General features: G+C 39.5%; 3 protein-coding genes across 3 annotated transcripts in view; 2 read left to right on the top strand and 1 right to left on the bottom strand.

Annotated features, from left to right (window-relative positions):
- Positions 1-57: 57 nt before the first annotated feature.
- On the top strand, positions 58-6,636 carry KBTBD4 (kelch repeat and BTB domain containing 4). Its single transcript, XM_032227300.1, has 4 exons — positions 58-209; positions 1,572-2,216; positions 4,534-4,640; positions 5,137-6,636. The coding sequence occupies exons 1-4, from the start codon at positions 191-193 to the stop codon at positions 5,995-5,997; spliced, it is 1,632 nt and encodes a 543-aa protein (XP_032083191.1). The 5' UTR covers positions 58-190; the 3' UTR covers positions 5,998-6,636.
- On the bottom strand, positions 6,610-12,762 carry PTPMT1 (protein tyrosine phosphatase mitochondrial 1). Its single transcript, XM_032227312.1, is given in 5 exon segments — positions 6,610-6,943; positions 6,946-7,063; positions 7,281-7,472; positions 8,508-8,588; positions 12,394-12,762. Coding segments are annotated over 5 exon segments (732 nt in total). The 5' UTR covers positions 12,622-12,762; the 3' UTR covers positions 6,610-6,830.
- Positions 12,763-12,874: 112 nt separating this feature from the next.
- Positions 12,875-20,190, top strand: part of CELF1 (CUGBP Elav-like family member 1) — a 44,274-nt gene continuing 36,958 nt past the window's right edge. Inside the window, 1 exon segment of the mRNA XM_032227325.1 lies at positions 12,875-12,993. The gene's annotated coding sequence lies outside the window, so the exon portion shown is untranslated.

Raw genomic sequence — 20,190 nt, 5'->3', positions numbered from 1 at the left:
ACCGCAGAAAGCCAATCACGCGCCTGACGGTCAAAAACAAAAAAAATGATCCGGAAATGAAAGGCGCGCGCGGCTCGGACGATCTCCAAGAGCTGGCTTCCGGGAATGCTCATCTCGAAATCGGAAAGCGCAGCCGCTCCTCCTGTTATACCTCACAACCGATCCCTCCGTGCAGTCCCGAGACGGCGAAATGAAGGGGGGAATCGCAAGTAAGAGCTGCCGTCGGCCGAAGCCGGGGCGGTTCCTTGCCTTTTGAGGGGGCGGGAAGGTTCGGTAGCCGTCCGCAGGTGGGGCGACGGGAGTGGGGGGGGGGGGCGCGGCAGGAATTCTGCGAAGTGGCAGCATGTCGGTGCCGTTGTGGGAGACGGCCGTTAGGCAGCCCGTCCCGCGCAGCTGAGGACAGTCCCGCGACACTGCTCCTCTGGTTGAGGAGTGGGATTAGCTGCGGCTGCTCGGGGGAGATCAATGCTCAGCCCTTGATTTCATGGCCTTGGTTGCCGTTTGTTTACGTCCTAATACACACAACCCCCCCCCCCCCGAACTAAAGTGGTCAACTCCTGCAATCCTATTAAGCCCATTTTGGAGGTCACGATGCATCGGATTAGATAGTTGCTAATCCGCCAATACTTTGTTATCCTCTCATTCCTTTTTCTTCTTCTTAGAAATAACCTGTTGCTTCATGGTCTAGTTCCTACAGTATAAGAAAAAAAGAGGAATGCTTTTAAAGTCTAAATACATTTTAGGTTACTGCAGACCAATCATAGCGTCCCTTGTTTGAGTACTATATAATATTAAGATGTTTGCTTAACACATCAAATCATGCTTCAGTGGATTTGCACCATACATTGAATGGCAAACTACCCAACCATGTTTTAGCCCACAGTGGATATTTCTTAAATATGTTTAGTTATAATTATTCCTGTATGTATGTGGCAGATTGCAAACTAGCCCCTTAAAAACAGAATTTATTTCAAGGCTGTTTATGTCAGCAGATTTTAGCATATACAACTATGCATAAAACATTCAGTGATCATTGGGCTTGATTTTGTATTGAATTTTATATACTGAAAATGTAACTGGTAATCTCTGATACAGTTATGAAAGAAACCCAAAATTTCCTGCCAATTACATGAACTTACTGAAGACGCTTGTCTGAGTATATGTCTCATGAACTCGTAAACATCATAGCTAAGTTCTACTTTTTGTTCTGGTATTTACTTACATTCTATTTTAGATTTTTTAAATCTAAACAGCAGTACACACATTGAAGTCTATTTAACATATACATTACTTCATAAAATATGATACTTAGTGATTATCTACGACCAAACATACTTGGTGTCTTTTGCAATACCTGGTTTATTTTTTGAGAGCTTATCAATAAAATGTATTATGTACTGTGTAAAAAATTGACTCCTGCTGCAGTTGTAATCATTATCCAATAATTAACTCTTACACAGTAAGATTAAGTTTTCCACTTCCCAAATTGTATTTTAAGTAAATTTAACATTAGATTGCTTTACTTAAGGCACAAAACACTAGAAGAATTCCCAATGTCTATTGCATTTCAGATTACTGGAGGTCAAATCACAGCAACAACATGGACTCACTGCAAGAGACAGGAGGTTCCTCAACAGGGGATACTGGAAATTCCTCAAATGAGGAAAACTACTTTATGAATTATACCTTCACTGATCGTTCACATTCCAGCCGTGTGGCCCAAGGAATCATGAAGTTGTGCCTTGAAGAGGAGCTCTTTGCTGATGTCACCATTTCTGTAGAAGGCAAAGAATTCCAACTGCACCGCTTAGTCCTTTCAGCTCAAAGCTGTTTTTTTCGTTCTATGTTCACTTCCAACCTTAAGGAGGCACACAACCGTGTCATTGAGTTACAAGATGTTAGTGAGAGTGTCTTTCAACTTGTGGTAGACTATATTTACCATGGAACTGTGAAATTAAGGGCAGACTATTTGCAGGAGACATATGAAGCAGCAGATATGTACCAGCTAACTGCTCTTTTTGAGGAGTGTTCTCGTTTCTTGGCTCGAACAGTGCAAGTGAAAAATTGTTTGCAGATTATGTGGTTGGCTGATCAGCATAGCGATGTAGAGCTCTACACAGCAGCCAAACATTGTGCTAAATCATACTTCGCACAGCTTCAGGAAACAGAGGAGTTTCTGCACCTTCCTCTTCGTTTCCTGACAGACATTGTCTCAGGTAAGTCAGTTACTAAGATCTATGATGATAATGATGGCTTTCCAACTCGCTTTTAATATATAATATAATTCAGGTTCAGGCCATGTTTTGGGGATAGATAAAGATTTGTTTAAACTGACATGTCAAAACAGGAATACCTCCACTGAACCTTTTTTTCAGCTTTCAATGCAATCAACAACTGTGTCTTCTGCAATATTTGCTGTGGACGAGACTTGGAAAAATGGATTCACACATTGCACACAATCATCTTTGGGGGATACTGCAATATGTAACACCAGTCATTGTAGTTTTGTATAAAGTGTAAACTAGGCAACTGTGTTATCAATAAAGTATGATTTTAAAAATTCCAACTTTACAGTTTTGACTCTAGCTACTCAGTTTTGACAGCTGAGCTATGAATGGTGTACTAGATAATCCTTTTTGTAAAGAAGATACTGCTGTGTTTATACATTGCCTAATTGCCCTGCAATTGGATAAGTCAAATCCTGTATAGAATTTACTTTGAACCTTCATTGTTCAATAGTTCACTGCCCAGAACAATTAGAGACTAGAGTTGAGAATAAAGTCCATTAGAAAAACAAGCATATTGCTCCCTTATTATTTCCAGGTCTAGTCCTTCAAAAGGGCTTTGGCAGAAGCAGACCATCTGGATCTATTTCAGTTTGGTTTTAAGACAGGTTATATTACTGAGATTATGTTGATTATGGTAGCAAGACTGAGAGTTTGGTGGTGTATCAGTCAGAACCTCCCATCTCTCAGTGGCTCTCGGTAACTAGAATAGCAATAATAATAATAATAAGAACCAGGATAAGCATGTGCATGTTATATGCTAATGATATTTTTACATGGACCCCAATTGTATTTTTAAAACTTTTATTTATCCCATTTCAGAATGTTGTCTATTAACAGCAGAGTTCTACTGATGAGATGAATAGCTATGTAAATCTGTTTATTAACTAAATAAAGATGCTGCTATGACATTTATAACCTTATACTATTTAGGGTCCTGTTTAAGCCTATCTATACATTAAGACCATTATAGAGGCCTCCTGTCAGTTGTAATCTAAGAAACTGAATTTCAGAGAAAGCTTTTTCCAAAACTATCTGTGAAGATTGTAACTGCTTGCCATGTGGGAGGTTCATTTTTCCTTTTCATTGGCTTAAGTAAAAATTTATGCCACTTTCCATGTGTCCTTTTTTGGACATGAATGCTGAACTATATTGTTTTCCCTTTGTCAATATCCTACTGTGTAATTCTTTTTTAATATTGGTTTGTTACTTGTATGATTTTTCTTTCTAATAGAAGAGAGTATGTATAGCTTGCTACAAGTGCTGAGGAGCACTTTATGGCCTCAGAGTTTGGTGTTTGCTTGCAGATATTTCATTATCCAATTAGGTAACATCATTGGTGCAAGTAAGTGTGGGGTTTGCTCCCTGTTTACATACAGTAGCTTACTATGCCATTTTTAGCAGAATTGTGGGCAAACCCCACAATTATTTGCATTGATGTTATTTAGCTGAATAATGAAATGTCTGCAAAAAAGCAACTATGCTCAGAGAGCAAACAAGTAATCCATTTTTCTTTTTGTTGTATTTTATTTTTATTAGCTATGTGAAACATCACCATAAACATGGCATATAAAACATTTGTGATGAAATATTATATGCAAAAACTAATAGCAGGGGCATTAGAAATTTCCAAAACCATTATAAAGTACATGAAAACTAACTTTACCCTTAATTATGTGCAGCTTATTTATAGCAAGTATACAGCATTTAAAGTTTTCCTTATATCTAGACTAGTGACTCTTCTTAAACTGAAATCTTTTTAATAGTGCTGGGTTTTACAGCCATTGATTTTCCTGGTTGTAATTAGATCAGCCAAACAACACAGACTTTTCCACAATAGTCGCCTATACAGATGATTAAGAAGCGAAATCTGGGACCACATCTAATGATGGGCCTCATTACAGTAACATTACAATGCCTTGCATTGTTTTACTTTGAAAATGCATGTTCATAATCATTAATTCTGTGAACTGCAACAAAAATATTAAACTCTGAAAATATCCAATCAAAATAAAAAATCTGGTATTTGAACAAGAGTGCAAGGGGAAGGTAATGTGTGTCTTTAGCCAGTGTTGAGTGACATTTCCCAGGTGAGTCACACATTCATTGGGTAGTCTTGAGCACATTGCAGGATAGGAACTATAGTATTCAAAGGCAGTTTAAATAGATGGAAAAGGATCTGAAGAGATTACTTATTCTGGCCATTTTTACAAGTGTGTGTGTTTGGTTTACCTCTGCAATCATTCAGATGGGGTCCCGTGCTCTCAGAAGCCTACAGCTGCAATAGAAACCTGGATTGGCTTCAATAAAGAAGAGCGGGCAGGTTTCTTAGAGTTACTGCAATCAAGCTTAAAGGTAGAGTCATGTGCTCCCCATATTGTATTTGCCCATCCCATAAGATTTGAGTTCAGACTCAAATGTTCCCTTCCTTGCTCAGGAATTGCTAACTGCAGAAGTGTATTAGATTGCTTTCCCTTTCTTTTGGAATAATATTCAATGAAACATCACCATTTCTTTTCAGTTTTTAAATACTTGCTTCTTTCAATGAGATTGGAACAGTGAAATTAATTCCTCTAAAGTATGAAATGTATTTTAATCTTGGTTATGTATTCCCAGTCCTAGACACAATTTTATTTCTTTGTATCCCATCTTTTACTATTATTACAAATAAGGTGGCAATCATACAACTCCATAACAACCCTGAGGTGAGTTGGACCGAGAGAGGCCCAAGGTGACCCAGTTGGCTTTCATAGCTAAGGCTGGACTTGTACTCATGGTCTTTTGCTTTCTAGCCTAACCCCTTTGACTAATGTATGCAAGGCTAACAAAAGTTCCCTTTCTTCCTTATTAGGAAATTGGAGAGAATGTTCATATCTATCTGATTGGAAAGGAATCCTCTCGTACACATTCCCTTGCGGTCTCCTTGCACTGTGCTGATGACGACTCCATTAGTGTTAGCGGTCAGAACAGTTTATGCCATCAGATCACTGCAGCCTGCAAGCACGGCGGTGATCTCTATGTAGTTGGAGGATCCATTCCACGACGCATGTGGAAGTGCAACAACACTACAATAGACTGGGAATGGTGTGCTCCCCTGCCCCGAGACAGGCTTCAACATACTCTGGTTTCCGTGCTCAACAAGGATGCAATCTATTCATTGGGCGGCAAAACATTGCAAGACATCCTGTCTAATGCCATCATATACTACAAAGTGAAAGACAATGTATGGACAGAAACAAGCCAGCTGGAAGTAGCAGTGTCTGGAGCTGCAGGCGTGAATCTGAATGGTGTCATTTACTTGTTGGGTGGTGAAGAGAACGATGCTGATTTTTTTACTAAACCCTCTCGGCTGATTCAGTGCTATGACACTAAAACAGAGAAGTGTTATGTAAAGCCTTATGTGTTACCCTTTGCAGGGTGCATGCATGCTGCTGTTTACAAGGACCTGGTGTTCATAGTAGCACAGGGAGATTCTCTTTTGTGCTATAATCCTCTGCTGGATAGCTTCACTCGGCTCTGCTTGGCAGATGCTTGGAGTTCAGTCCCATCCCCTTGGAAAATTGCCAGTTGCAATGGTAACATTTATATCTTCCGAGACTGTTACAAAAAGGGAGATGCCAGCACTTTCAAACTCAATCCAGCCACCTCTGTGGTATCTGTCACCCGTGGCCTCAAAGTGCTACTTACAAATTTGCAGTTTGTGTTGGCTTGAAAGCCAGGATATTTCAGGGCCAGGACAATGGAAACATCACATACAGTAGGTCAGAGAGATGCGTAGATCCTTATAGCTGTTTTCTTGAAGCTGATCATAGTATTTTAGAGAGGTTTCCTACTTTTCACAAGTGTCAACATCTTAGCTGTACACTTATTTTCACTAGCACTTAATTAGTGAATCTGGGTTATGGCTGAATTATTATTGTTAGCATTGCTTCTCCTACTGGTCAGCTTCTGGCCTCCCAAAGTCAAGGCCTGAACCCATTTCTAGTAGCAGTCCTAAGTAGCCAAACTCTACTAGACTACTAAGCCATCTAGAACTAGGGCACATGCTGTGGATTTTACAATTTTTCAAATGTATCTCTCTAATAAGTGATTTCCTATAAAGTCCTTCTAATTAGAACTGCAAAAGACAATTTTTGAGGTAGAATTATTTTAAGTAATACATATTTCAGATTTCTTGTTTTTCTGGGACAAGAAGGGGTTGCTGGTAATACATTTCCACCTGATAACAAATAGCAAAATTACCCTTGGCATCATTGAACTGAATCATCCCAATATTAGGTGTCAATCCCACTTATACATACTGTAAGAACTTGGGGTACAAATCTCAATAAAGGCCTTTACTGGAACAGCACTATGATTTCATAATGTTTTATATCAGAAAAAAAGCATTGTCAAGTCCCAGGCATCTATTCTAAAATAATCAAACATATAGACAGTATAAAAGGCAAAGCATGCTCACCTATTGATTGCAAAGCAGGCAGTAATTAAAACTCTTATTCTACAAGAATAGAAACACTGACTGATAACTTGCTCCTAAACAATAAATTAGGAACCATATGTTTTCAGAGGAGAATCCTGAATATATTTCAGTGACTTTTTGTCTCTTTGCTTATTCTGTGGTAGTTGGTGTTTTGCATCTGTCGGCTTCTGCTGTGACTTTCATCAGTTACAGTCTTGTGAAAATCCTCTAATAACTTCAGCTGTTTAGGACGAACAATGATATGAGGACGAATCTTAGCAATGACTTCAATTGCTTCCTGAGGAGTCCAGTGATGGACCTACAAGAGGCCACAAAATACAAATGTAATTTCTATTTATTGTTAAATTACAGTAGTATATTCCAGCATTATAATTGGGAAGCACCTAGCAAGATAAAGTTCTGCGAGTCCCTTCCATTTAAGTGAATCCCATTTTCTTTCACATCTTGAACAGTTCATTCTTAATCAGTTATATTGCCATTCCATTTTTGAACTGTTCATCAAAAAATATTCTTACCTGAATTAAATAAGCAGCAACCATGGTGGCACTGCGACTGCGTCCAGCTTTGCAGTGCACATAGACACTGTTTCCACATTCACGATGTTTCAATACAAATTTGACACCTTTCTGTAGATTTTCTAGTGAAGGGATTCCAGTCAAGTCCACAGTGCTAAGACGCATTTGTTCTACACCCATTGCCTCCCATTCCTGCAATTAACCCCAAAATAAGAATTAGATTGAAGGAAAAAACTGTAAGGGAACTATTGGGGAAATTGCAAGAAAAGATGTTGTACACAGCTCAGTCACTTTGAGATGAATGGCCATATAAATTTAATTAAATAAACATTCATCGAGAGTAGCACATGACTATTTCAACATAATTAAAAGCTCATTGAGGAAGACTTCAAAAAGAGGCTAATAAGGCTGGAACATTAGATGATACTATAAAGTAATTAATAGAAGTGAGTATATCTTAAATTAAGGTAGCAATCAGATCAAGTACCTTAAAAAGCAGAAAGTTTCAGGATCAGTGAAAGTTCTGCCTAATCCTACACATGGCAATCAACCAGATGAATTGGGAACCTAACAGCAGTGACATGGGGTCACTGCTGCTCCCAAACATGGTGTTTTAAGGGATGCTGCCTTTCACTTAGAAGGCACTATAAAGCTAGCAAGAGTGTTTAAAGCCTTGCATCTCATAGCTGTGTATTCCATAGTTAAATGTGTTGCATAAAGATGTATTTTCTTTTACTGGTGTTTAATTTCAGCAAATGAAGGTGGACAAACGAAAATTCTACACCATGCATGATTTTGTATGCTATCGTGCTTTTTAAGCAAAAAAAAAAGAAGGGGGGGGAGTTAATTCTTTGTAGTAAATCTTGTGTCAATTTGTTCTTTTGTGCACCTTTTAACCTCATAATGGTATATGTAAAATTGAGGGAGTTTCCTAGCACTGGATTGCATTCAGCACATCAAACCTAATTGACCTGCTCAGATAAATCCTTTTAATTTTCCTATTCCAAATTATTTGTTCCCTACAAATCTCTACCAGGAAAAAAACACGGTAATGGAGCACTGGCTTTTTTGCAAACATGGTCAGGAAGTTGCTCTGTCAAACATGTTATTAAACCATGTTGTTTCTTCACAAAGCATTGGTACTCTGTACTTGGGTTTGTACTTTGTTAAACTGATTGTTAGTTGTATTCTCTTAGTGATATACTGATGATGATAAGCAGAACTTACTTCTGGAGAGCAGCATAGGAAGCGAGTCTCATACTCTTCATTCATGGTGAGTACTCCTCGGATATTCTCTTGTTCTATCAACTGCAAGAAGAATCAATTTACGACATGCCCAAATGTTCTAAATGTACTTTGCACTTGCATTCTCCATATGTAATGATAACACTTCCAAAAATTCTTAATTAATCTCCAAACTGACTAGGACGTTGGCAAGTTATAGCCAACAATCTGTAAGGTATCGGAGAATATCAGCTCTTTTATTAATCATGTTCTAATTAAAAAAAAATAAGTCAAGTTCAGGCTCTGGTGACTACATGGATACACCCATGCACATTTTTTCCTATAGTATTGAAGTGGCTTACAATTGATTTTTTCCTTGAATTGCTGTTATTTTTCCAGTTTATTTTATACCTTGGAATTCCTTAACTTCCCATCCAAATGCTAACCAGATTCAATCCAACTACGCACTGATTATCTGAACTACGTTCAGATAACTATTACTATTCATTTAAGACTTTTCTTTTCCTATGACTATAAAAACAAATGAAATAGGCAATAGGAAGTCTTCTTTTAAAAGTATATGTAGTCCTCAACTTACAACCACGATTGAGCCCAAAATTTATGTTGCTAAGTGAGAGATTCGTTAAGTGAGTTTTGCCCCATTTTATGACTTTTCTTGCCATGTTTGTTAAGTGAATTGCTGCAGTTGTTAAATTAACTTTGCTTGTCAGAAGATCACAAAAAGTGATCATATGACCCTGGGATATTGCAATTGTCATAAATGTGATTCACTTGTCAAGCAGCCGAATATAAATCATGTGATCATAGGGATGCTGCAATGGTTGTAAGTGAAAAATGTCACGTCACTTTTTTCAGTGCTGTTATAACTTTGAACGGTGACTAAATGAACTGTTGTAAATCAAGGAATACCTGTATGCTATTGGTGAGGATTTTTTTTCAATAACTAACAAGCAAACTGAAATGACTAAAGTCAGTAAATCAGTTCTATTATATTTGAATATCTCCGAGGTGATATCTTATATGGCACAGAAGAATGTCTACAGCTAGAATTAAACGGCTCAGAAGGAATCTTTGTCTTGACATCCCTCACTTACTCTTTAGAGCAGGGGTGTCAAACTCAATTTCATTGAGGGCTGCATCAGGATTGTGTTTGACCTCAGAGGGCCAGAAGTGGTGGTAGTGTATGGCCAGGGTGGGTGTGGCCCGAGTGTGCGTGACCATGACAGGCGTTTGATAAAGGCTCAAGATGCATTTTTTTGCATTCAAAACAGCTATTCCAGACAAAGAGAGATTTACTTTCTGGCACAAATAGTCTTAATTCCCGTAATGTAGAGATTAAAGATATATAGAGTCTCCAGCTGCTATGGGGCTTGACTATTTTGTATAGGAGCAGAGCATAAATGAACTGACAATTTCTCCAGATGTCTCTAAAAACTCTGTCCAACAGTCTATCAATCTTTATTATTACCTCTGTTACAGCCCTAGAGGACTTAATATTAGTAATAATTTACAAAATTGATATACCACCCAATTCTCAATGACCCTGGGTGGCTCACAACAATAAAAAACTTACAATTAAACCAATCACAGGTAAAATATTAAAATAAAAGATGACAAACTCAGTGATACGAGGTGCTCACTCTCACTCATCAAAGGCCTGGTTGAAGAGCCAGATGTTTTTGGCTCTTCTGAACAATAGCCATCCAGATCTTGGAGGACATCTAGCTCTAGTTGCCAGACACTGCTAAAGGCAAGGTGAAGAAGTGTTGCCTCCTGCAGCACTCTGCCAGCCAAAACAGGAGGCGGAAATTGATGTATCTTCTAATGAGCTTCTATTTAGAAAATGATTTGAAAGATGATATAGATACCTTGCTGTATTGGGGCCTAGTCAGTTTTGATACAGCTCTATTTATGTCATTATGCTGCTGGCAAATGATTTAGACACCATCTTGGAGGAGAAAAAAACAAATGTTAAATGAATCAAATGTGAAAAATTAGATCAGCTTCAGAAGGCAGAGTCTCAAGGTTTAGATACAATACTTATCTCAGTAGTTCAAAGCTTAGCGTCTGGTTCTCCTTATCTGGATTTAGAAGCTAAGTATAGTTAAGCCTGGTTAATATTTAGGAGGAAATATGGCGTGGAAAATAACCCAATCATGGAGGGTACCTAGTTCTGGTTGGCAGATGCTGCTAAAGAGATGAAGAAGGTGCTGCCTCCTGCAGCCCTCTGCCGGCCCCACAGCCCGTTTTCGGCCAGCAGAGTACTGCAGAAGGCTGTAGAGGCCGAAAGCAGGCTGCAGGGGTGCCCCCCATGGTTCGTTTTGTTCAACAGAGGCAATGTAGGCTGGTCCTTTGATATTTCCAGGCTAGTCCCACGGGCCAGATCTAAGCAGCCTGCGGGCCGACTCTGGCCCGGCAGCCTTGAGTTTGACACCCCTGCTTTAGAAGAATCAACAAAAACCAAGTCGTAGTTTAATGCCCCCATTCTGCACAGCCTAGCCCGAGGTAATGTGCTAATATATAGGTAGTCCTTGATTTACGAACACAATTGAGCCCAAAATTTATGTTGCTATGTTGAGAAATTTGTTAAGTGAGGCTTGCCCCACTTCATGATCTTTCTTGCCACTTTTGTTATCTTTTGTGAATCATTGCAGTTGTTAAATTTAGTAACATGGTTGTTAAGTGAATCTGGCTTCCCCATTGGCTTTGCTTGTCAGGTCACAAAAGGTGATTACATGACCCTGGAAAAGTGCAACCGTCATTAAAACGAATCAGCGTCTGAATTTTGATCGCATGACCACGAGGATCCTGTGACGGTCGTAAGTGTGAAAAATGGTCCTAAGTCACTTCTTTCAGTGCTGTGTTGACACTTTGAATGGTCCCTAAATGTACTCTTGTACGTTGAGGACTACCTGTACTGTACAAGAAAAAGTCTTTCAAACCAAATTTGTGACCGGACACTTGTCACCTTCTTATCTTGGTGTTATAGAGCAGGGGTCCCCCAACACTCAGTCTATGGGCAGGCACTGGGCTCCACAAACAGGCTAAGCCCCATCCACAGCATGCAGGCAGCATGCAAAAACCATACCCCACTCTGGGTCTGCAGAAAAACTTCTCTCCACAGAGATGTTCAAATATAAGGGAACTGATGTCTTTAGTCATCTCATCTTAGTTTGCCTGTTAGTTATTGGGGGGGGGGGGGAGCCTCAGCAAAATCATCCAGGTAGCCCATGAAGAACTGGTTCCTAGTGGCCAAAAGGTAGGAGGTCACTGTTATAGAGTAAGCCAGTGGCTCTCAACCTGTGGTCTGCGCAATATCATCACAGCCCCCCCAAAAGGCTTGAAGAAATGTTACGGGTTTTAAATCTTGAGTTAAGTCCTGGGGATTCGTGGCCACAAAAGGTATTTAAAGGGAGTCCGTGGTGAAGAAAAGGCTGAAACCCACCGGAGTAAACGATTTTTATCCCTCTCTCCATTTGTGCCAATTCTAGCCCTTTTCCACCACCACCCTCGCATCAATCAGAACGTCCGCAAAGTTGTTCCCGTCTTCCAGAAATGAGCCGCTCTGAGTCTACAGGGACTCGCCGCCAAATCCCCTCCGAGCAAAACGGGACCGGGCAGCCATGGACATTTCCGAACTGCAGAAAAGCGACCGGCCGGACGATGCCATTCAGGGCAGCAAAGGCTGGCGGAAAAAAAACCCTCCTCAAGTATTTTCCTGCGAAACGCCCAAGGGAACCCGGGAAGCTTGCGGGGAAAAGGATGCCTCGTCCTCCTCACTTCCCCACCGGCTAAAGGAGGCGACTGAGCAGCCCCGCCGACGGAGCGGGTTCCGCGGAGCAGCCGTGGCAGAGCCTCGTTTCGTTACCTGGCGGCAGTGTCCCCGCAGTGGGAGGGCCCCCAAGACCACCGCGCGGTCGATGCGGTTGAACCACGGCCGTTGCGAGCCAGGCAGCTGCGCCCGCACCAGCGTGTACAGAAGGGTCGGGTAGTAAAAGAGGCGGGCAATACCGGGGCCCAAGGCGGCGGAGATCACCATGGTCAGATCAGTCGGGGCTTCCCAAAACCGTCGAGAAGAGTCTTTAGGAAAGCTCATGACACGCGGGGAGGGGCGGTGGCAGAAAGGGCGCCTGGGACGGGCGTCTAAGCAGCATCAGCCGTCCGAGGAGAACTGGAAACCGACGCCTCGGCTCTGGAAACCAGCTGAGCGCTCTCATTCGTAAAACGGAGGGGAGGGGAGAGAAACACCGCGCTTGCGCCCTTCTTTTTTTTTTTTTCCTTTTCCCTTTTTTGCGCGTCTCTCCAGGAGCTTCTCGATGGTCTCTCCCGGAAGTGCCGCCATCTTGCGAAACCGGCCTGAGGCGGAGGGAGGCGAGCGAGTGCGGGCGGATCCCCCTGGGGCAGGCGAGGGCGGTGGCAGCCAGGAGGAGCCCGGGAAGGGCAGGGAAGGGACAGCGCGCAACTGACGGTGAGTGCGCTCGGTCTCTGCAACGTCTGGTATCTCCTCAGTTTTAAAAGAACGCTTCTCCTTTCTCTTTAGTCGAGCCTCGCTGCTATCGGAACCCCTTGGCTCGGCTTTTCCCCCTGCCGGGGTGAGGGGGGTGGGAAGCTGGGAGGGGGAGAGGAACAGCTGGCTACTTGCCCCCTCCCCCTACGATCTGACCGTGTGGGCTTTGATCACGACGCCCACCCGCGTCTTAGCCGCTCGGGGGTGGGGGGTTGCTTTCCTTGCATACACCCAGCTGCAGTGAGTGTCCCAAGCCCACTTCGGAGGGTGTATAGGGAGCCCCTGTGGTGGTTGGGCGTGGGGGGGGGGAGAGAAGCTGCCTTCCTGCCTGTGTGGCTGTGCTTGAAACAAAACTCTTAAGCCAGGCGCTCCATGGGGAGGGGAGGGGTGGTTGGCCTGTCTCCGGGGTGGGGGGTTGGGGAGAGACGGGTCGCAGATTCGGGGCATTGCTAGTTTGCGTCGTCGCCACCCCAGGGCCAGGGGGCGGGGCTCTCGTCCTCTGGCGGCCGCTTGAAGGCTCGACGCGCAGGGCTTCCTTCTTCCCCGTTATAGGAAAGCTCTCCTTTCGCTCTGGAAAAGCAATTCAATCGCTCTGCCCTGCCCCGCCCCGCGGCTGTGGTGGTAAGCGATCCCCTCGGCACCTGGCTTGGGTAAAACGACCCCGAAAGTGTGGTGGAAGGAGGGGGGGAGGGGGAGATGCATTCCTGGCCTTTGCTGCAGATGAACCCGGATGGGTCAAGAGGAGGAGGAGGCGGAGGTGGGAATCCCTTGGAGGTTTAGGCACGTGGTACGGTGGAAATGACGATTTCCCGGCTCCACTGAAACTTCGCGTGGATTGATAATGGAAACCTTCAGGTTCTCTCCCCTGGGAGTTTGGCTCGGTCAAAGTAGGGGGTGATACAAGCTGTTCTGAGTAGTCAGAATAGACGATATAGTCACTTCAATAGGAGACAGATGAGGAAATGGTAAGGGGAAGGGCTACAGAGACCACCCTTTAAAAAAAAATGTTGCGTTTATTTACTAAATGAAATATAGGGGCTGCCAGATTCTTAGAAAACTCTGGGCCGCTTGCCTTTTGAAGTAAGACTGCTAAAAATATTTTTTTTTAAAAATGGGGGGAGGGGAAAGTCCTGAAGGCAAAATGTTAAAATAAAGGCAGGAAAAAATTGTTTATTTTGATTTGGCTCATTGTTCAAAATAGTAAAGTATGAGCTAATTATTTTATGATGTACACTAGAAAAATTGTAAGTCCTTGGAATAATTTTAAAAGAGAATTTAAGTCATGGTTGCCATGTATTCCACTGGTTGAAGCAATTTGGTAGAATATTTTGACATAGAAGAGAAAGTGCTGTTGATATACCATACTTGGCACAGTTTTATGTAATCTTGTACTACTTATGGTTTATTAGTTTACATAAATCAATATCTCAAATACTTATGGAAGTTTTAACTGTGTCACATATAAGGAATGGAATACAGCTATTATATATTGACAATTTCCTTGTCTTCTTTTGACTGAAAAAAGTGCAGTTATAAATTAAACCCAAACTGTACATTATTTCAAAAAGCAAAGATAATATTGAAAACTCTTAAATGTTAAAAACCTCAATAAAACCATTCGGCTTTTATTTGTCCTTGGGAGTGAAATAAACAAATGTTTTGTCAGTAGAAAAATAAGGAGTTTTCTTACCTAGCCATTTAGCCTTTTATAATTCTAGGACATATCCCAGACTCAAGAAGTTTCACCTAGTCCAGAATGCAGGTATGTGGGCGATTATGACTATCTCTCTATGCCCATATTATACCTGAACTGGCATCTAATTTGCTTCCAGATGCAGTTGAAGGTGCTGACTATTATATACAAAGCCTTACATGGCATGAGCCAAGGGTATTTGAAGAACTCTGTTACTCCCATAATTTTTAACAATCCATTAGTTTTGGCAAGACGGCATACCTAATTGCCTCAGGGTCCCATATATTAGGGATTGTTATCTAGTGAGATTCAAGAAACATTCCTTTTCCATAGCTGTGTCTGCTTTCTGGAACACCACATTGCCCAGGGTTTGATTGGCCCAGGCTCTGGTTGCTTTTTGGAAAACCTTATAAACTTGTTTTCCAAGGCATGAGGGCCAGGAAAGTAATTGAGCCCAAACTATTAGTGAATGGTGTTTTGGAGAGCTGTTTATTGTATTTTAATTCTTGTTAGCTCCTGTCAATCACATTAGTGAGATGGTTGGCCAAATAAATAAATTAGGCACAGTCCCTGAGGAATATAGACTCAGCTGGGAAAAAGTAGTCATTCAAATTATCTTGGGTCCACTGTGAACCATATAGGCCTTTATAGTTAAAAGAAAAAAAAATCCCTAATTGAGTTTTTTTAAACAATATATTCATTGCTTTTTAAAAGTTTAATTCAAGATAACAGCTTTCCTGAATAGGATTCAACTATTTCTATAGAAGACACAAAATAAGAGATAGAACAAGGACCATACGATATAATTATCTCTTTTTAGGAACTTTTTTTGCACTCAAATCATAAAACATTTTGCTAGTGTTTACTACAGTATATTACATTGAGTTGATGCAACTTTCTCTTATATAATTATTTTATAGAGGGCCTCAAGCCTTATGTTTTTTTCCAAATATTTATTTGAATATTTGTTGATGAAAAAAAATAATTTTGTTATTATATGCAGAGCTTTACATTTTGTTATTTGTTCTCTTTGTAGTAGTTCCATCTTGTACAAATACTGTGAATAGTGTGAAAAAACATTGATTAACTAAGTATGTTAAACCACAACTTAAAGTTTTCTGAGCAATTGTTGATTCATGCAACAAATTCAACCAACTATTATAATTTAGGGCAATGTGTGAATCCAGTTTGGGCTATAATTCATGGCTTATTAATATGTGTGAATCAGGATACTATCTCCTATTACACAAATAGTACATTGCTGTGGTGTATTTAACCAACTAGAGAGGGGGAGCTACATTTTGGATGGGAGATAGTTAAAGACTACAGTGGGCATAAGCAATGATTTCACCAGAATGTGGATAGCTGAGGTTTTTAGTACAGTACTTTTATCATATTTTTACGCTTTCATTAAAAAAACAGCTTTACATAACTGTTGTTTTTAAAGTCTTTTTGTTGTATTGCAAAATTTTAGTAGAAGACATATATATTAGCAAATATATATTAGCAATTTGCTGACCAGTTTATAGTTTAGTTTAATTTAATTTAGTTTATTGTCATTGTACCTCATACAATGAAATTACCGTAAATGCCATCTTCAAATAGGCATAGGTCATAAAAAAAGAGGCCTGGGGGGGTCTCACATGCTTCATGGGTTGCTTGCTTCTTAACTAAACCAGAAAGATTCTAGGACTCATTTCTTCAGTTATTCGCTAGTGTAGCTACAAAGCTTTTATTTTAATTATAGTTTGTCAGATATGTCAGATCCCAGAACTATAGTTTTCATGGAAACAAGCCAGTTTTAGATTCTTAACTATGAAACAGAAAAAAACCACCAATATTTAAAGATAATAATTCAGTTTTTTGCAAATGGAAAGCAATAACTAATCTCAGAATCATGTTGAAATAGGAAACAAGCAAAAAAGTCTGAGGTTTGCTGTAGGTAAAATCTGTCATGATAAACATGGTTAATATCTGAGCTGCTCTAAGGACTAAGTTCTGATACATTTTTAACAATGCAATTCCTAATCCAGAAGTATTACTTTGAAGATTCATGTTTATCATTACTTGTTGACTGTCTTGTTCAGTAGATTGAGCACCAAAGTCTTCAGAAGGAATTCATTAATATGTTTTTCTTTCTCTGTCTAGTATCTCAGGGAAGATTGTAATATAACCTGATTTAATTTTGTCTTAACAAAAGTGTTTTTTGAGCACTTTCTAGTAAAAGGAAGTATCTGGATTCACACATCAGTATGCTGTACTTAATTTTGGCTTATTAAGTAATTATAATGGCCAAGTTAATTTTATGTAATTCTGAGCCATAAACAGTAGCTGAGTTCATGTTGTATGCTAATCCAATGCCCAAGGAAAATGTTGTGGCTTTAATGCAGTGTGGAAATGGAATGCAGCCAAGCTCTTGTCTTCCTGACCATCTAGATGACCTAGTGGCACAGGCTAAGCAAATATTCTAAGCTCAGTATTCAGTTACAAATAATAAATTGCATACCTTAGATCAAACGTGTAGTATTTAACATATCTATCTCAAATGTGTTAAAATGTGCAGGGTAATTATACTATTAATCCTACTGGTTATAACTTTGATGGGCAAGAGCATCTAAAAGACACCTGTTTAAAATAATGTATTATATTTAAAAAATCAATCAACCAGTCTTAACACTAAAAACCCCAGGAAAAGCAAGCAACATGGCAGGATGAGATTAAACCAAGCTTTAACAATATGAATACCTAATTGGTTTTTGCAAATGGCAGAAAACTGTGGGAAACAGTGGGCCAGCCATAGAAGCTTCTTCCTGATTTTAGCCAAAAAGATGTATGTTTGGGAACATACAACTGCTTATTAGTTTTCTTAATCTAGTTCTAAATCATATCAAAGGCTGCTAGCTAAGACTAGAATGTCAGCATATCTTAGTAACAGCATGTTGAAAAATGATACTGCTTATATTTATTCAGCAGAAACCCCAAAAACTGCTTTATAGTTTATTGCAGTGTGTGGACGCAGTTATGCAAAAAATTGTCAAGTAAAATCATAATTGATAATGGAATAATAATAGTATTTGCATTAACAGACTGTTGCTATTGTCTTGTACTATAAAAGTAGATAGTTTGCTTAAAAGCATAATCTAGAATCGAAGTGATAGGTCTGTATACATGCAAACATGTCCTATATTAGGTGGTATTTTCAGTTTATAATTAGCAATTGTGGGGATGGTAAAGTGCCTTCTAAGACTTATATTTCTAGAGATTTAAAATGTGTTTATTTTTTTATTCATATAATGCCAAATACAGTAAACCTATTGCTTATCCCAATTCTAAATGCAAATGTGATTATTATTTATGAGGGGTTCTTTTAAAGCAACCAGAGGCCCTAATGGGTCTTGCAAAATTCATAGACTAGTCTAGTGTTCATAGAATAAACAAAGCAGTTTGTTTTTAAAGTGAGTATAAATATTTTCTTTATTTTTTGCTATATTAAATATATAAGTGTTTATCAAAAATTGCAATACTTTTGTATTGCAAACTGGCTTTTCAATTTCAATTTCAATTTAACCCAGATTGCTCATATGTTTGCTTTTGCAGCCTTGAGACTTAGTCATTTCTTGCTTGCTATCATGTGTAGTTCTCAATGCAAAGTTAGGAGTAATCCAATATGTATCCTTGGAATGAAAACTGATTGGTAGGTTCACAAAAATATCTTTGTCCTGCGTAAAATTGATATCCCAGAGTGCATAATGTCCCTGACGGACATTAAAGCCTGTGAAATCTAGTCCTTTCCATATGCACTTGTTATATATATATACATACATATATATATATATACATATACATATACATATATATATATATATATATATATATATATATATACATACATACATACATACATACATACATACATACATACATATATTTCTCTCCCTTTAGTCTCCCTTTATTTATTTATCAGCACAAATAAATATATAAATATATATATATATATATATATATATATATATATTGATATTGCTACAAATGTTACATAATTGGAACTGGGTTTTGGGGTTAAAAATTTAGGCTAATGTAAAGTTTCTTTTATTTTCTCACGTATCTAGATGACATTAGTGTCTTGATTTTTTTTTTCCTCAGAGCAGATTTTGCTTTGTTTAAGTTACCTATTGTCAAAAGAAGTTACCCTGATTTTTAAATGTTTGGTCTCACTTGAGTGGCACCTGATAAAACTCTCCTGGCCCAATCAGTTTTTAAAAAGTGATGAGCCTTTAGATCAGTGTTTGTGAACTTTTTAGGCTTGACATGTCAAAAATTCAGAAAATGCCCAACTTTGCTCTGCTGGCACGTTACACACCTGGCAAAAGAGAAGCAATTATATTTTCTCCATTTAGGCCACCCTTAACAGTGGCATGCAGAAGCAGTGCTAATGCTAAGCTCAAATAGAGGCCCCGGGCTCAATTTTAACCCTAACCTGACTGCTGCCATTCAAAAAGGCAACCTGGTGCTGTTCCCCAATAACCTCTGTGCTGGTTACCTTCAGTCAGTATTCTCTTTGTATTGACAGACCCCTGTAACGTACCCAAGGCTGCTGTGGGTTGCATGAGGCCTAGGTTCTTGGAGCTTCAGAGAATTCTCTTGTGCAGCCTCTGAAACTGCATAAAAGCACGCTCCATTCTCACACAATTTTCAGAGGGTTTGGAGGCAATGTGATATCCCATTAACCCGTGGCCTCTGTAGACTCCAGAAATCACACAAGAACAGGTCATGCTTTCAAGAATAGTTATTAGGTATTGTTAAATGCTGGTAGGCCACTCAAAACATTGTGGCATGTCACCATTGAGAGCCATGTCATAGGTTTGCCACCACTGCTTTAGATTCTCCTAAATTTCAACTCTCTAGTATAGCCAGCATGCCCATAATGAGGATTTCTATGATTTCAGTTTATCAATCTCTAGTTTAAAACTTTATATTAAAACGCTCATTCTTTCCACTTCTGTTTCATTTGTTTTCATGGTCATTCGTTTCTGTTTTTTCCAAAATAGAAACGGTCCCTTGGAAAGCAAAGAAGGAATCAAATATTATAGAAAATAATAGGCAGTTTTTTGAGACAGAAGCATGACAGATTACCCACATTCCTTTGATTTTTATTTTACTTGTTAAATATTTTTCTCAGATTGCCATTGATGCTATACTTGAGTAATTTTCATAAATGTTATTAAATAACTGTTTCTTATTAGTATATGCTACATATTTTTAATACCTGGCTCCTTGCTAATTTTTTTATTTTGTCCTGGAAGATAAAATCCCCATGGCACCATCATTAATCTGTCTAGTGCTTTAATAATTCTTGTCATATTGCTATTATGGACAAGTGAAGGCAGTTTCCTGGAATTTGTCAGTCATCTTATTCCATGTTTATATGTACTGAGATGGCATGTAGACAGAGCCTTGTATATCCT

Source organism: Thamnophis elegans, chromosome 1 (genome assembly GCF_009769535.1).
Source record: "Thamnophis elegans isolate rThaEle1 chromosome 1, rThaEle1.pri, whole genome shotgun sequence".
Classification (NCBI taxonomy): domain Eukaryota; kingdom Metazoa; phylum Chordata; class Lepidosauria; order Squamata; family Colubridae; genus Thamnophis; species Thamnophis elegans.
Note: the sequence above shows the minus strand (reverse complement) of the source record. Positions and strands in the feature narration are given on the sequence as shown.